At 44.2% G+C, this 16,751-nt stretch overlaps 1 protein-coding gene across 4 annotated transcripts in view; it reads right to left on the bottom strand.

Annotated features, from left to right (window-relative positions):
* Positions 1-16,751, bottom strand: part of HDAC4 (histone deacetylase 4) — a 165,275-nt gene that overhangs the window by 84,568 nt on the left and 63,956 nt on the right. The window contains exon 1 of one of the 4 annotated variants that reach the window (XM_088467757.1): positions 4,233-4,397. The exons of the other annotated variants lie outside the window; for them this stretch is intronic. Within the exon in view, the coding sequence (XP_088323883.1) occupies positions 4,233-4,245 (13 nt within the window). The 5' untranslated portion in view covers positions 4,246-4,397. Of the gene's footprint in view, positions 1-4,232; positions 4,398-16,751 lie in introns of those variants that run through there. 4 annotated transcript variants of the gene reach the window in all.

Genomic DNA, 16,751 nt, shown 5'->3' with positions numbered 1-16,751 from the left:
AGCCAGAAGAAGAGAGCGAGCGAGCCAGAAGAAGAGAGCGAGCGAGCCAGAAGAGAGCGAGAGAGTCAGAAGAAGTGAGCGAGAGAGAAAGTTACATGCCAATGATCCATATCTCCCCACTAGACCTAGTGCATGTCTGAGCCAGGCAGACAAGAAGACAGGAAGGTTGTGCTTTCTGTGAAAACCACACACATTTCCTCCCCAATATTTATCTGAGACCACCAGAAAATTCCACAAGTGATGTGTTTGAAATGTTCACATTGAGCCACTTAATGGGGGGCCCAGCATTCCTAGCTAGGCACCGTTTCTCTCACATGTGGGCATAAGTGACGTCAGCAATGATCGCCTCAGAGCTCATGGTTTTTATTGAAATACATAGCCACAGAGAGAATGCTGAAAGGCTGCGAGACCTACTATGTGCACAGTATCATTTTATTATTATACTATTTTATAAATAACACAGTACATAGAATTTTTCAGGTTCAACTTCCAGATCCAACCAATGGACAGCCTAATTCTGGTACCTGGCTTCTAGGACTAGAAAACGACTTGTTCAGGGAAAGAAGTCTATTACCAGCACTGGTTAGTGTACTTTACTATTATGAAATGTTAAAACTGTATTTAATGATGCAAAGAGTGTTAGCAGTTCGGTACTGGCAGCTGCAAAATACAGTAGCCCCCACTGATTGCTGCCTTTGCAGTCCACTCACATAGACCCAGAGTGTCTGTGCGGGGGGCAAGTTGTTGATCTTGCATTACGCTGGTTATTCAATCTCCAAAACACATGAATCTGCATGTTAAATGTAAACGCACTTAAAATGCAGAGATAACCTGCAGCTTGTGTTCGGGGAGGTCAATGGAGAAGATGCCATTGCCCTTAACGAGTTTGTCTTGTGTTTGAATGGTTGTCCTAATCCATAAAGCCACAGAGGTCGAAACCACAGGTATAAAGGTGAGTGATATGGTGACACTGGAAACAACAAGTCCTGATGTCACCCTGTTTACCTGTATTATACTAGCTTTAACAATACAGGATAAAAAGCTAGTGAAAGCACGTATTATGTCACTAGTGTGTGTACAAGGCCTTAGAGCAGGCCTGGCCAACCGGTGGATCACCAACTGTTGCGATACTACAAGTCCCAGCATGCTTCACCAGCTGATCGGTGGGAGGGTATGCTGAGACTTGTAGTTTCACTACAGCTGGAGAGCCACAGGTTGGTCAGGCCTGCTTTAGAGACTACTTTACAGGGTTTATGTATTATTAAACCTATACTTGTCCAACTATCATCATACACCAAATAATAAAACAATGACATAGCAGATCTTTTAAACAAGTTAAAGAACACAAATAATGAAAATGTGTCCGCCTTCTCAGGAGACTGATCATTAAAGCTGGTTTCCTTTAGAACACGCTCTATGAAGAGTACATATAATCCGTTTAACCCTTAGCAGAAGAGGGGTCTATAAATTTAACCAACGAATTTTATCTGTGATATGCCCCTCAATACTAATTGCTGTATACAGGCATGTAAACTTAGTAATCAATTTCTAACAGGCAACAGTTTTACAATACTAATTACTGGTGGACACATGCAAAATACTGCAAAGCGGTAACTGCAGAATAAAGTAGCATTTACTGCCCAACCAGGCTGCAACTGCGAGTATTCAGTGAGTTCTGATTGGCTGCTCTGGGAAACCTCTTTATTGCACAGTTCCTTGTGGTACAGTTTTCCTAAAAGTCTCTCAAGGTTATCAGTAAATGATGGATGTCATTTATATTGTAACAGAAAAATGGGAAAGATACAGAGATCACTGTTAGTGTACTGCATGGTGATTTATCAACAAATACGTTTACAAGCAAGTACTAGCCCTATAGATGGCTTACAGGTTATTCAAGAAAATGTGTAGCCGTCAGGGACCAACACTGGCACAAGAGGAACAGGGGTTTAGGGGTGGTGGAACATGTTCCTTCCACTGCTCCAACATATTTAACAAGACACCAATGTTTAACGCTCAAGGCAAAAACAAATGGTGATTAAGGTGACCAGCATTAAATATTTCCTCGCTGGATAGCAATAGCCACTCAGCTAACAAGGGCCAACAGCAGCTCCTGGACGACACCATTCCTGTCCTCTTACACGCTTTGTCCTAGGAGCCCGGGAGTCCCAATCAGGCTCCCAACAAAAGCCTCGGTGTCACATCTGTGCAGCGCCGTGCTGAGGAACTTCACGTTCTGCCTCAGTGATTTACACACAAACCACAGACAGGCTGTTGTTTGACCCCAGGAAACACTGTGGTTTCTCCCTTGTAGACACTGTGGTTGTGAAAAAAACAGAAGTGTAACGCAAATCTCCAGAGACCACAGCTAACTGCTGGACCATGCTTTTTCCGGGTACCATGATGTATCTGTGCAAACACAACTCTGTAACTTCCGTCCTATTAGAACGATGATCAAACCCAAACAAAACCCAGCAATGGTTACTATAACAATGAGAGCAATTCCAGAAATATGCAAATCACATGTAAATCAAGAACAGGTTATTTTTTTGGTTACTAAGTGCAAAAGGGAGTGTGTGCACATATATATATATATATATATATATACACAATATATATACATACACTTTAGACATTATAGTAGTGGAACACCACCTGAAATGTTTTGTACAACCAAGTCATTTGTGTTCATGAATTCCAAAAATGATCTCAAACGACAAATCCCCATCTCCAAAGCTTTATCGGTAATCACTGTTGCTTCCATTATGTTATAATTAAATATTTATTCCAAGATTGTTACGTATAAATAATTTTAATTCTATTACAGCCATCATAATTATTGCATGATGAAACCGGGCACATGCTGGTTAGCCTACATTAGCTAGGATCGTCTGCAGATTCATCACACGCTCGCAGTCCCCGCCATTGCAGCGGCTCCTCATTCACAGATGTGGCGACGAATGCTATTGAAATACGTTAAAAGTTCAGCCGCCACCAGGAGACAAAAAAACTTCCAGCATATAAATGCAGGGCAGAGCGTGGAAATGGAGGAGGGGGGGAACCATAACAATTAATCACCACACAAAAGAGAAGCCGCTCTAGCTGGAACCAACACATCAGACCTACTTAAACATTTATGCCTCCCCATTAGCAGGAGAGTAGGGAGCGCACAGCAAGAGGACGCTGCACAGCTAATATTTCTGTTGATAGGAAAACGATAGGTCCTTCCATCCCCACCCTAAGCTTCCAGGAACTGCTCTTAATCCAGCATACTCCGTAATAGACACGTTTTAACCCAGCGATCCACTCTTCATGCCATCAATGCATAAGAGACTGAATGTAAAAAAAAGAAAAAACTATAAAAATCAACAAAACAAAAAAAAAAAATGATTAAAAAATATTTTTGAATGACTGGTTAGAGCAGCGCTGAAGGCAGACACTTGGTTGCTTTTTGCTTATTTGACAGACTGTCAAACAAACCCGAAAAAGACCAGTTAATAGAACAGCCACTTATGACACAGAGTGATTTCATCACCTGTCAAAAGATTACTGTCAATGTCTAACTAGGGAGTGTAGGGCAGTCCGGTAATCTCTTAGCAACATAGTGGGTGAAATGTTTTGTTTTGTTGTTTTTGGAGTGTCGGTTTGGGAAGCGATTACTAGTGTACAGTACGTGTCAAGTCGTTTTGCCTTCCGTGCAAAGTACGGGGAGGGGGATCCTGGGCCAGTTTAGTGGAATATATTTCTGGTGGGTGTGTGTGTTTCTGATGTAGGGGGGGGGTCAATGTTCGAGTCCAGTATTTGTATGCGACATTTCGCCCATGCAATACGCAAGATACGTCTGTCTTTTACATATGGCCGGCATTCTGGACAAGACCGTTGTGTAGCCAAATTAAAATAAAACCATTCATAAAGGAACAAGCTCTCCCAAGGGGTAGTTCTAACATGCATTCTTTCCCGCACACCCAATAGGTGTTACTGCCGGAGGAAATACAAAAAGGCAACAGAACTATCCTGCAGGAGGCTACATATAAAGCAAATTAAACGCTATGTTCACAAGATGCAATTGCATGTATGCGGAGCTTCCTTTCAAATCCAGACACATGCAAGCCATAAGCATGCACAGTGAACAAGTTGTTTATATCTTCGCTATTGGACGAACGATGCTTGGACAACCAGAGATGTCACAGTGCACAGGGATAACCAAGGCTACGAAAGGGATAGGTCAGACTTACATACAGTTGGCATGCGCTACAGATGTTCCCTTATATCCAGGCACCCAGAAAAGATTTCAGACAAGAGCAGAGAAACCAGTAGAGTCAGAGGATGTAATGTGTGCGAAGAGAAGTAAATCCCTGCAAGCGGAGCGCTGCCTCTCTCTCGCCTCTCGCTGTGGAGCAGAACGGTGTGTGTGTGTGTGTGTGCTGCACAAGGCAAAGCTGCTACATTTGCTGGCAGAGTGAGGGGGCTGGACACACATGCACACAGGACACTAAAGGCAACTCAGCCAGCGTCATAAGCTGGGAGACCAAACAAAGCGCACTACCACCGTGCAGGACCATCTCACAACAAGCTGTCCACTGTGGGACAGCGAGGAATGGGTTAATGCTTCAATTAGTAGCCTAGAAAAAAAAAACCACAAGACCACAGGACCATTGTAGGTGCTTCAAATGCAGGAGTCCAAATGGATCTGTCAAAGCGAGCCAGTGTCTCATTTATTTCATATTATTTATATATCAAATCGTTTCTGTTTTATATATTTTTTTTTTATATAGCGCGCATGTATTACGCAAACCCTTTACAGATATGTCAGTCAGTCATTCACATCACACACTAGGAATAAAAATATATATATTTTTTTTGTCTGAAGCCAATTAACCTACCAGTAAGTATGTGTTTGGACTGTAGGATGAAACCGGAACACACTGTATGTTCTCCGTGTTTTCGTGGATTTCCTCAAACTCCACACAGATAGGGCCTTGCTGTGAATCGAACCCACACAAGAGTTCAAAAGCTTACTAGTGCATGGTTGTATGTTGGTTGGTAGCACCGAAGACTTTCAGTGCTGCGAGACAGCAATGTTGACCACTACGCCAACCGCGCTGCCCACATTACCTGCTGCAAGCAAGCGGTCGCTAAACTTCGCGCACAACAGTTGGTTTCTAGCGCATGACTGTATTCCTGCACACCGGGGGAAATGACACGTGACCTTACTGGTAGATCCCAGACGTGAAGAGGTTAATTTCGCTGGCAGGATAGAATGGAGCTGTCTGAGCAAGCACTCTCTGCAAACAGTCACACCAGGCAGCAGATGTGTATATGTCCAGGAAGCTTTCCTAGTAGACCCTACAGTGCTGAAGATGAACAGCTGCTAGCTGCATTTCCCTCCAATTCAGCGGCAGCTGTTCTTCTGACAGCCCCATTTTTAGAAAATGAGGAGGTGGATGCTGGTAACAACTGCTATCTAATCCTGCTCTGCGCCGATCAGTTACCTGCAAACAGTCCGCTCATTGTCCCTAAGCCCTGCGCTATAAATAACATGAAAAATGTACAAAACAGCAGGAGAATGATGCTTCTTGCAGCGGGTAGGATACACGCCTATGCTGGCGGTGTCACCCATTCAGGGCTACATAATCCCTTATGCAATGCATGTCTTTTACAGGGCTCTGTGTGTGTGTGTAAACACCAGGCAGGCTGCTGCTATGTGCTCGGAGGAGCTCACAGGCTGCTGGAGACTTTGCAGTGAAATGGAATACCGAGCTGGGAGATGAAACTCACTGAGGGCCTGGACCACACCCTTACACCAGCAATCAATACTGCACAGGAACATGAATTGTTATAGAGCTTGTATAGCCAGCCTGTCCCTACTGTGTCATCTGAGCCATATCCTGCAATAACCACATGGATAAATATGTGCGGGGGGAACAGGTCGCATCACCTTGCATATTGGAAGGCTTCCCGACATCATTGATTACCATCAGACGTTAACTGGGCGCAGCGAGCGTCAGAAGCCCCTCGCAGTAGCTATGGCTAAAACCAACATGTCAGGAAAAATAAAGCACATTATTGGTTTTCTATCTTTCCCATGTAGAGTGGTTGCACATCAGTTAAATAATCTATATTTGCTCACTTGTGGGTACCTAGTAACGAGAATAAAAAGAGAAAAGCTGCGGCTGATGTATAATTCTGCTAAATGCTTTTCCATTCAATTAAAAACCTGTATTGGAAGGTTACACTGGGAGCTTTGTGAATATACAGAACATTTAACGTTCATTGTTTGCATTTTCATACATAAAATCTAAGCAGCATGACATCACCTAGCAAACAGGACCAGTCAATGGCATGCTGCAAAAGTGGGCAGCCTTACATTTTTACTTTTAATCACCTGGTGCAACGGTGTGTGGAATCTATTGTACTGATCAGTCCGTCAGAGGGATCCCAATGTTATAGTCTTCCTTTACATAGGGAGGGGGGGGAAACTCACGCTGTTTTTATGTCACCAACTTAATACCGTTTTACGATGTCAAAAGAAGAAGAAATACTTTTCTTGAGATCAAGGATTTCCAAGAATTGTTCGGACGCTAACATGTTTTTTTTGCCTGAGGTTCAAACATGAATGACAGATTGCCATTATCCGCCTGTATTTATATAGGGCCGACCTAATAATCTATCGCTCCACAGAGGGAGCTTGATTCGGAAGCAACATTTTTTAAAAAAGGAGCAATTTGCTCCTGGAACAAACCATTTTGCAAAGAGAGGGGCCGGCGTGCAGGGAAAATACAATGCGAATAAAAACTGGGCAGCTTTTGTTTTTACACTGAAATTCTGAATTAAGCTTGGACTCGCCCTTCCCAACTTTTTACATAGGTGCTAATTGCTCTTTTCTTTGCTTCTAAGGCTGGGCATACTCTGTCATATTATCGCTCGATCAGCTAATAAACATCTTGTCAGGTCGATATAATCGTACAGTACATTGCAACGGGCGATCAGTAGATCGGTCTGTCAGACATGCAAAATCATCCAGGATGTCCGATAGATGCGATAATTGGTCGCCCGCATCAGGCTGTGTATGCGCTGCTGAAGCCGACCGACCGGCATTTCCCGTTCCCTCACAGGGCAGGAACGAAAAATGTTTCCTCCCCAGGCTAGGAACGCAGATACCGCTGTCGTATACACGAATATATCTCACAGAGCATGGCCACAATATCCCATGGGCCTCAGCTTGTCAGATAAAATGTCCGACAGACGTTTTACCTCACAGTCTATGCCCAGCGTAAAGCTGGGTACACACTAAACGACGTGTGTACCCAGTGATGCGACACACGTTCCCCTTGCTGACTGCCGACATATTGGGCAGTCCTTACACACTTTAAAATCCGGTGCCCGATATGCAAACCCATGCCGCATAATGCTGCATGGGATCGTCAGCAGCATCGCCTGATTGGACTACAGATACAGAAGATCAGGCGATGCGGTCGACGACCCCACAGGCGCACGCAATGCACGATGTAGTGCATACAATTTTAACGAATTGTCGTGCGGCCAATTGTTAACAAGATCGTCTAGTGCACAGGTTCTCAAACTCGGTTTTCAGGACCCCAAACAATACATGTTTTCCAGGTCTCCTCACAGAACAACAAGTGAAATAATTAGCTCCACCTGTGGATCTTTTAAAATGTGTCAGTGAGTAATGACTACACCTGTGCACCTGCTGGGTGACCTGGAAAACGTGACCTGTGTGGGGTCCTGAGGACCGAGTTTGAGAACCACTGGTCTAGTGTGTAGGCCTTAACTCTTATTTAATTAGGCACATTAGTCACTTGAGTGGAGAGTAGTCTAAATTATCTGCCACACAAACACTTGGGCTACTTTCTTCAAAAGCCAATTAAGTTGTATTTTTGGAATGTAGTCGAGAACAAACATTGGGAGACTATACAAACTCCACACAGATGGGTCCCTGGTGGGAATAGAAACTTTGACCCCAGCAATGATGGCCACTGTGTACCTAATAAGGAACAAGGTGCAATTAGATATCAGTGTGCACAGCTTAATCTGTGCTCAAGAGAGGAGGAATTGCTGCCAAAGGGACCAGTGATCCCAGCGGCTGCACTCTTGTCCCAGTAAGGAAGTGCACACAATGGGCCAGCCACAGACTTGCTAGTAAAAAGAAGGCAAATGGAATGACGTGTGTGTGTGTGTCTGGTTTGCAACTTAGCGTCATCATCAGTGTGGATTTGCACCTGCCTATAGAACGAGCAAGAGATACGCCTTCAAGCAAACATATTTTCGTTCATGCCCAATACTGCACACCCAAAAGTTGTGCCAACACGCCGTCATTAAACGTTGCCTGTGTGAGAGCACCCCATTACATCCTAGATACGCCCCTCTGACCCTAGGTGTAGATGCGATAGAAATGCACAGCTGTAATTACGGGAGCCCCTTTCCTGGACGGGATGCAGTAATATTACCGACGGCCGGAATCCCGACGTTAGAAGCCCGACACGGGACTAAAAGATGGGCGTCAAAATTCCTACACTCCCCAGTCCCTGTTGGGATTCTTCACGATCGGGATGCCAGTGTCTGTTTTGACCGCCGGCATCCCATCCATTGGTATATCATACCGATTCCTCCTGAACAATGTAAATTCACACAAGATACACTCTGCAAAAGGCCGCACGCTCAACTTGGTCTCAGCCTCCATGTGAGCAAGTCCTAAAGGCTCGCTGAGATCTAAGCCTAGTATCATGCATTTGGAAAATATAACACAGTGACATAGATGACAACATTCACGTTGGCAGCATAGGGCTTCATGCCGCTCCTTACCCAGCACATTATACTGCATTTTTCCATTCATTCTACCAAGCGCTGTTCAGGTCAGTGCATGAGAAACACACTGGGAAAGAAAAAAAAAAACGCGTTTCACAGCAACATTAAGAGATGTTTCGATCTAATGTCTTACAACAACATAGGGGGACCCAGCATACTAGTTTACAATCTACAACAGCATTGCAAGTACTTGACATAGCCAAACCAGATCCTCCATGACACCCTATAGATTAGAAAAATGGATTTATCATGTATACAGTGTCTGCTTCCATACCCTATAGAAGGTCTTCATTAAAAATCTATATCCAGTATAAAATAGAATATGCAGAACACCATTAATCTGAATCCTGCATATTTTTTTATCCACTACAACTATGGCTTAAAAAGGACCCATACGTCAACAATATTGTCACAATGCTCCACTATACCGATTGGATTTTGCCTTTTTTTTTTTAAATGACCGATGTGCTGTAAACATTTGATTTGCAGATTCCAACCCAAGAATGATTGGAACCAGAGAGTCAGGGACTTCTAACATGATGGATTTTGCCGATTGTCGGGAAAAACGGAGATCAAGAATCGGACAATTTAAAGTATGGGCCCCATAGACTTAAAGCAATTTGCTGTGCAGTGACCAGTAACAGTGTTACTTCCGGCCAGGCTGGGACTCCAGACTTGGATAACAGAAAACTCTGCAATTCTGCATGAAGACAAATTATTTCACGTTTTGATGAACTTAGACAGAATCAATGCGATGAGGAAGGGACTGCTCTGCATGGGATTGTCTTGTTAGATTTGGTGTGCCATACTAATGTACAGCATACATATATATCAGTTTTCTCCAGCCTTACATGCCAAATACTCAATGTATGTAGTAACATGCACGACTTGTCACACGCCATTTATTTTTCCCCATTCCACACATTCTGCTTCCTATCCCTCCACCAAATTAGGTACCCCCACAGGATTGGACCAAAGTGCAGCAGGATATTTTGTTTCCCTTGGTTTGTAACTTACAGTAACAAGGAATAAATTGGTGGCATAAAAATAGTAACTAGTATAAAAAGGTGCACAACACAATGACATTTTGGAACACCATGGCTTAATGCTGGCTACATATTTAGATGGCGGATCTGTCCGCAGACCGCTCCGCCATCACGCTTCCCAATCGGCCGCTCGATATGTCTGGGCCCAGTTGAGAGGTCAGTGCCGGTGGTGCCTGGCAGCCAGTGTACGGGCGGGCGGCGGGTCGCCCCTTGCACACATGCAGAAGCACAGATTTCAGATATATCGGCTGTGCTGCAGGGCCAACCTGACCTGTCTGAACATAGCCATTCACAGAAATATCGACGCACATCCGACAATGCACTCGCGATACATCGCTTGTCGATAGAACAATATATCGCCAAGTGTGTACCCAGCATAAGGGTCTTTACGTAGCTCCGAGCTTATTTAGAAGACCCAAGTGCTTAATAAAGCTGAACCTTTATTCCACCTTGAGCATGTACATCAGGCAAAGCGTTTGTGAGGCAGTATTCTGCAGAAGCAAACTAACATGGGAAATTACATAAATCACATAGGGGTCTATTTACTAAGCAGTGTTAAGGAGCATACACACGGTCAGATTTTTCTTTTGAATGATATCATTTGAACGATTTTTTTTTGTCAAACGATTTTGCTAACGATTTACTCAACGATTTGAACGATATCTGAAGAAAAAGAACGACATCTGACAAATCTGACTGCAAACATGTCAGATATCGTTCTCTAACAAACGTGAATGCGCATCGTTCATCGTCCATGCTTGTACACGAACGATTTTTTCATCAGATTTGAACGATTTTTAAAATAGTTATCGTTCAAATCTGATGAAAAATATGTGTGTGCACCATTGTGAAGAGTGAAAAGTGATAAGGTACCAGCCAATCAGCTGCCAACTGTCATTTTTCAAACACAGCCTGTGAGAAGACAGTTGGGAGCTGATTGGCTGGCACCTGATCACTCTGTCTCCTAACACTGCTTAGTAAATAGACCTCCTAGCTTTGAACAGCTTACGTATTGTAGACACTGTAATGTCGAATACTTCCAACACTTTGTGCAACATGTCGACATGACATGTTCAAAATTTCTATATCATGCATATCTACAATATGTGTACATCAGCGTTAGGCTACAGTTAGGATTAAATAGGACTGCCGACATTGGGCCTGATTCAGACCCACTCGCAAGCGGCTGTCCGCTCGCAAGTGGGTCGATGGTGTGCACTGCGCATGCGCACGACGGCGGGAGCTCCGTCGTGCGTATGCGCCAGACGCGACGAGCGAAGGACTTTCCTTCGCTCGTTGTGTCTGATCAAAGGGGGCGTGCTGTCGATGTTGATTGACAGCACGCCCCCTTTGGTGGGCGTGCCTCCCAGACGGGGGCGTTCCCAAGGGAACGCCTACCGTCAGAAGCCGGCCCACTGACATCACTAGTGATGTCAGTGGGAGTGATTTTGGCTCTGATAGAGCCGAAATCACTCCGGGCCTTGCGGTTGAGAAACGCAACCGCAGGCTCCGGCTCGCAGTGGCGATGGTCGCGATGGTCAAGACCATCGCGGCCATCAACCTGCACGCTCGTATAGGCTGTGGGTGGTGACCCACAGCTATACGAGCGTCCAGGAGGACGCTCCATAATTATGGAGGACGGCCCTCATTCAGAGCGTGCGGCTCTGAATGAGGGTCATTGTGTTTGTCTTTCTTGTACAACACACCCTCTTATAGTATACAACTGACCGGACAGAATGATGGTAAAGCACTTCCTTTAACTTAGTAAAACCAATTAGCCTATATGATTAATGTTACAGGCCAGTCATACAACTGGAGTTTATCGCTGGCTGGCTGCTATAACCAGGACATGTATGCCCGACAGGGATTTAACTCTTATGCCCTTAAGCCACATACGCCCAGCACTGCCCGGAATACAGAAACGTCGCTAGAGGGTTAGAATACTTTGAATAATGAAAGCATTACTCCCGGTCTGCAGCACAGAGATTTGACTGGAGCGTCAATACTCTCCTCAGAGCATCGAGCAAGTTGTCTCCAAGCCTACAAATAGTTAACGTATTTTCGGAGCTGGGTAAGATAATTCTCTGGGACTGGGACCTTTTAGTGAAAAGCAAAAAAAATAAAAAATAAAAATAATCGACCTCCTGCTGCTGTGTTTTTCTCTGCTGTTTAACAGCTGGCAAACAGCTGCAGGATACAGCGAGCAAAGATGGGAGGCACAGCCTAATGCTGCCGTACACTTTTCCTTTCCATGTGTGTGTAATATCATTAATAATGTATGCTTCATCAATGTGCATTGTTATACATGGCCATAAAATAGCATTGCCAAGGAAAGAAACTAAAGAGACAACACGGAAAGACCAAACCAACAAATGAATATAAAGTAGCAGCAGCTCCAGCAACATAACGTAGAGTATTGTAATACTGAAAGACAGACAAATGAATAGAACATGGTTTATTTTTATTCTATGACATATCCTCCTGGTTTACTGACTGTTGTCATCTGTGAGACGTCCTTGAATTGAGTTTAACCAGATTTTGGTTCAGTAAAACTAAATTGACAGGAAATCAATAAGCATAAATAGTCATTAGGCTTTTTGTAATGGTTTATTCTCAGGATAAACGGATACTGGCGATATCCGCAAAAATGTCCAGGTTTTAAGTATATCCATTATGCTTGAGCACAGGTGACTTATGCTGACCATACACTAGTGCGATTCTGATTTTAGACGCGTCGTACGATGAATTGTGACAAAATCGTGTTGTATTTACGAACCAATGCGCGCTCCCGACGCTCTTAAAACGTATCGTATGATCAGATGTGCAGCCCATGTTATCCATCGTAATCGTATGCAGATCGTGCCGTGTAGTTCTATATGTGAAACATCGTGCGTCCGACCGGTGACATTTTGAAGAATGGTGATCAGTTTTTCAGCAGGCATGCGATCGGTCGTATCGCGAGATCGTATATACATCGTGTGTCAATAGTGTGGCCGGGACTGCCAGGGAGTTCAAGGGAAATCGTAAGATGAATCTTATCTTATGCTGGTTGTACTAGTGTATGGCCAGCATTACTTTAGTACAGGGATGGGGAACCTCATCTGGCTAGCAGGGTGCCTAAAATGGCACCCTGCAGCCAGAATATATGCATTAGTGCCGCCTGGAGCATCCTTAGGATGCTTCAGACAGTCACAGTGCTGCCCTTCAGCTCCCCAGTAATCCGGGCATTGCTGTAATCACCCGCAATTGTGGCACCGCCCCCATGTGACATCACACGGAGGGCGTGGCCTGCACCTGGCCCACAAATATTGTTATATGTAAATCAAAATGGGCCTCGGCAGAAAAAAGGTCCCCCACCCCTGCTTTAGTACCTCAACCAGTTTGATCTAACCATCTGTGTTCAAGTATGGAAACCCTTAATGCAGCGTTTCTCAAACTTGGTCCTCATGGAACCCTAATGCTGGGTACACACTAGATGACAAAATGTCTGTAGAAGCATTAAATGACTGAATTCATCATACAATGATGTAGAAATATTTCGCATCAGCCGTGCTGCAAGGCATATGCAATATATCTGAACGATAGATCGTTGCTATCGTGCAGTGTGTACGGTCAACCAAACGACCGTGCAATAAGTCAGCGGCTGGTTGTATTGGAAACGGTTTATGAATGATATTGTTTATGCCCGATCGTTAGGAAAATTGTAAGGTCGGTCGGCAGCTACATCGTTTAAGTGTGTACCCCACATAACAGTGCCAGCTGTAGATCAATTGTGTAAGTCAATTAACACACCTGTGCTCCAGCTAGAAATGGAACCCCAACAGTGCATGTTTTCCAGAAGGACCGGGTTTGAGAAACACTGTCTTCACCACTTGCCTAGTGTGGTCGCAGGCTTTCCCCGACATGGTCGCAGTTGATGCGACCAGCCAGAAACGCCCACTGGGTGGCTGCCGGAAGATGATCTCAGAGGGACCGCCCAGCCCTTCTGCATCCACCCCAGGTGTCTGCCATGCAGGCGATCACCGCTGATCAGGCAGCCTGGTGGCACCCTCCGCCCGGCGGCTGCAGAGAGGAGCAGATGCAGGGGGAATGTAAATCAAGCAGCCCTCAGGAGGAGCCGATGAAGAAATGTAAAATTTATATATGTAAAGTTGATATATGTATACCCGGAAGCCGCGGGTGTAGTGAAAGCTGGTGACGGTATATAGTTATGTTAAATTGTTGCTATTTCTTATTACCCTGATGACGATGCAATAAAGTGAGGCATCCAAACATTAGTGACTTACCCTGCCTCCATGATAGATATTGTCAGCTGAGTGCCGCCATTAAAATAGATTTTATATATATATATATATATATATATATATATGATAGATAGATAGATATAGATATATATATATATGGGCATGGACCCTGTATGCCCCATTTACTTGTGTGCACTGAAGTGAATGCAGAGGAGTGTCTTCCACTGACCGCAGGTGTAAACACGGATTATACAAAGGGTATCTAAACTACTTCACGTCTGACAAGCAGGGTCACTGACATTTTCTTAAAGCAAGTGGGCAACCAGTTATTATGTACAGGGGAAGAATATCATGGTGCCCAATACAAGAGGATAAGAATTTGTAGGGAGATGGATCTATAACCTGCTGCAATCTTAGGGCGTGATTCAATTGTTTTTTGACATTGCGTTAACTAACGGACGCCCAATTTTGCAATTCAATTGTTTTGGGCGCCCACTAATTAACTCGCTCTTCGCGGCCAATCAAACCGGGTTTAGCCTTGTAAAACGGCTAAACTCATCTAAAGTCCAGGGCCCAAACCCAAAACCAGGGCTTCTCGCACATTTCTGCTCGCCTCCTCAGGAGGGGAGGAGCAGAAATACCGGCACCGATGGCTGTTCACGTCCTGATAGAGCAACAATTGAATTTCTCCATTGGGGCGCCGGGCACTACCAGCCACAGGCAAAAACCATTGAATACCCCCTTAAACACTATTGAAGACATTAGGGAGTAGATTCTCCAAAGTTCAGTTTTCCAAAACTTTGAGGGCAAGATTTAAGAGGGCATAGCCTGATTATTTGTGCATTACAATTGTACATGGTCTGTTATTCCTGCATTGTCTTTACACATTTTGAAGAATGGCATCTCTACTATTAACCCATTTTACGTTGCACTTTGCATGTATTCCCTACTTTTACCATCTCTCCCTTCTTCCCAATCCCACTTACCCAATATCTCCACCAGTTTCATCCTACTGTGTTTTATCTTTACTCTGTATTTTCTCCACTGCATTTTACACTTCTATAAAGTGCTCATCCTGCCCACTCTAACCGATGTAGCGCGCATAACATGGCTGCCTCATCCGGGACTCTATTTTGTAGACTGAACAATATAGCATGGTTCTGATGATTTTGCAAGGATTTCACCTATTATTTAATATCTCCCCATTAGGTGTCATCTCTTCCAGGCATTGCCTATTCTGCCCAGTGGAATCCTATGTAGTGCACCTGAAATGGCTGCCTCACTTGGATCCTTCATGGGTAAGATGAATAGTACTTGGAACGGATGACCCAAAATGGCTGCCGCACCTTTGTAGTCTATGCATCTATTACTATCTGTAAAGTGCCTCGAGTCCTGTTGGAGAAAAGTGCTATATAAATAAAATTATTATTATTTTTAAATCCAGCCCTCAAAGCCACTGAGAATTAGCGGCTTTGAAAATCCAATCTTTAGTAAATCTATCCCTAGCAACTATTACACTATCTATTCAGTCTTTCAAAAGCGGTGTAGACAGCCCCCAAATTCAGGTTATAGTGCACAAGGGACCCAAAGCTATTGGCTACATTAGGGTGGCAGAAAAAAAAACTACTTTTAAACATATAAATTTGGCAAAATGAAAAGAAAGAAATAATGATACAGAATGGGTGACCTGAAAACTGTAATACAGACACCTGTGAAAAAGCGGGTTGCTGTAACCTCTCTCAGCCTGACAAGTTCTAAGATGTGCTAGAAAGAGCCTTAGACTCTGGCAGCAGTGCCTATGGCAGCCAGGAACTTGCGATATACTTTTCATAAATGTTCCGCAAGAGGTTTTACATGGCTGTTTCTTGCTTAGCATTAGAGACTCATCTCTCCGGCACTTACCTACTTATTTTAATAGTACCAAAAAAAAAAAAAAAAATTCAACTTCCGTAAAACTTTCACTTTGGCAAAGCAATATTTATAAGAGGTAGGGGCTTACAGTTAAGCACTAGTGTTGGTCTCCCCGCATTTTTGCAATTCAAGCTACCACCCCTGCATTGCAAGCCCATGCTAAGAGCAACCAACAATCTGCCCTATGCCAAGTGGAAAGATTTGCAATTAAATGGTTTGGGACTTTTGGAACACTAGAGCTCCTATTGTGTTGTCTTAACCAAGGGGATGGTGACTGCTAAATGGAGGCTTCCTATTGGTCTGCCTGATCACACACCCTTTGTGCAGCCATTTTAAAGTGGCACAGTTGCACTACCACAGAAGCTGCATGGAAGCTTCAAGGAGAGTTTGGGCTGTGTACAAAGTACATGGTTTTCGCTATGCTTTTAAGTAGCACTTATTTTTAGGGTTGGGGGGGAATCTATGTAGGCCAGGGGTCTTCAACCTTGGCCCTCCAGCTGTTGTGGAACTACACATCCCAGCATGCACTGCCACCTTTTTGATAGAACAGCATGCTAAAACTATGGCAGTGCATGCTGGGATGTGTAGTTCCACAGCAGCTGGAAGGCCAAGGTTGAAGACTCCTGATGTAGGCCGTACATCGCAGATTCCGACTCGTGCCCATAGAGGAGTGCAGGAAAATCAACGATCTAGTGGTCACAGTAACTGGCAAATTGTGCACAGCAGA

The sequence above is a fragment of the Taudactylus pleione genome, unplaced genomic scaffold (assembly GCF_031769625.1).
Source record: "Taudactylus pleione unplaced genomic scaffold, aTauple2 ptg000074l, whole genome shotgun sequence".
Classification (NCBI taxonomy): domain Eukaryota; kingdom Metazoa; phylum Chordata; class Amphibia; order Anura; family Myobatrachidae; genus Taudactylus; species Taudactylus pleione.
The sequence above is the reverse complement of the archived record's forward strand: the minus strand, read 5'-3'. Positions and strand labels throughout refer to the sequence as shown.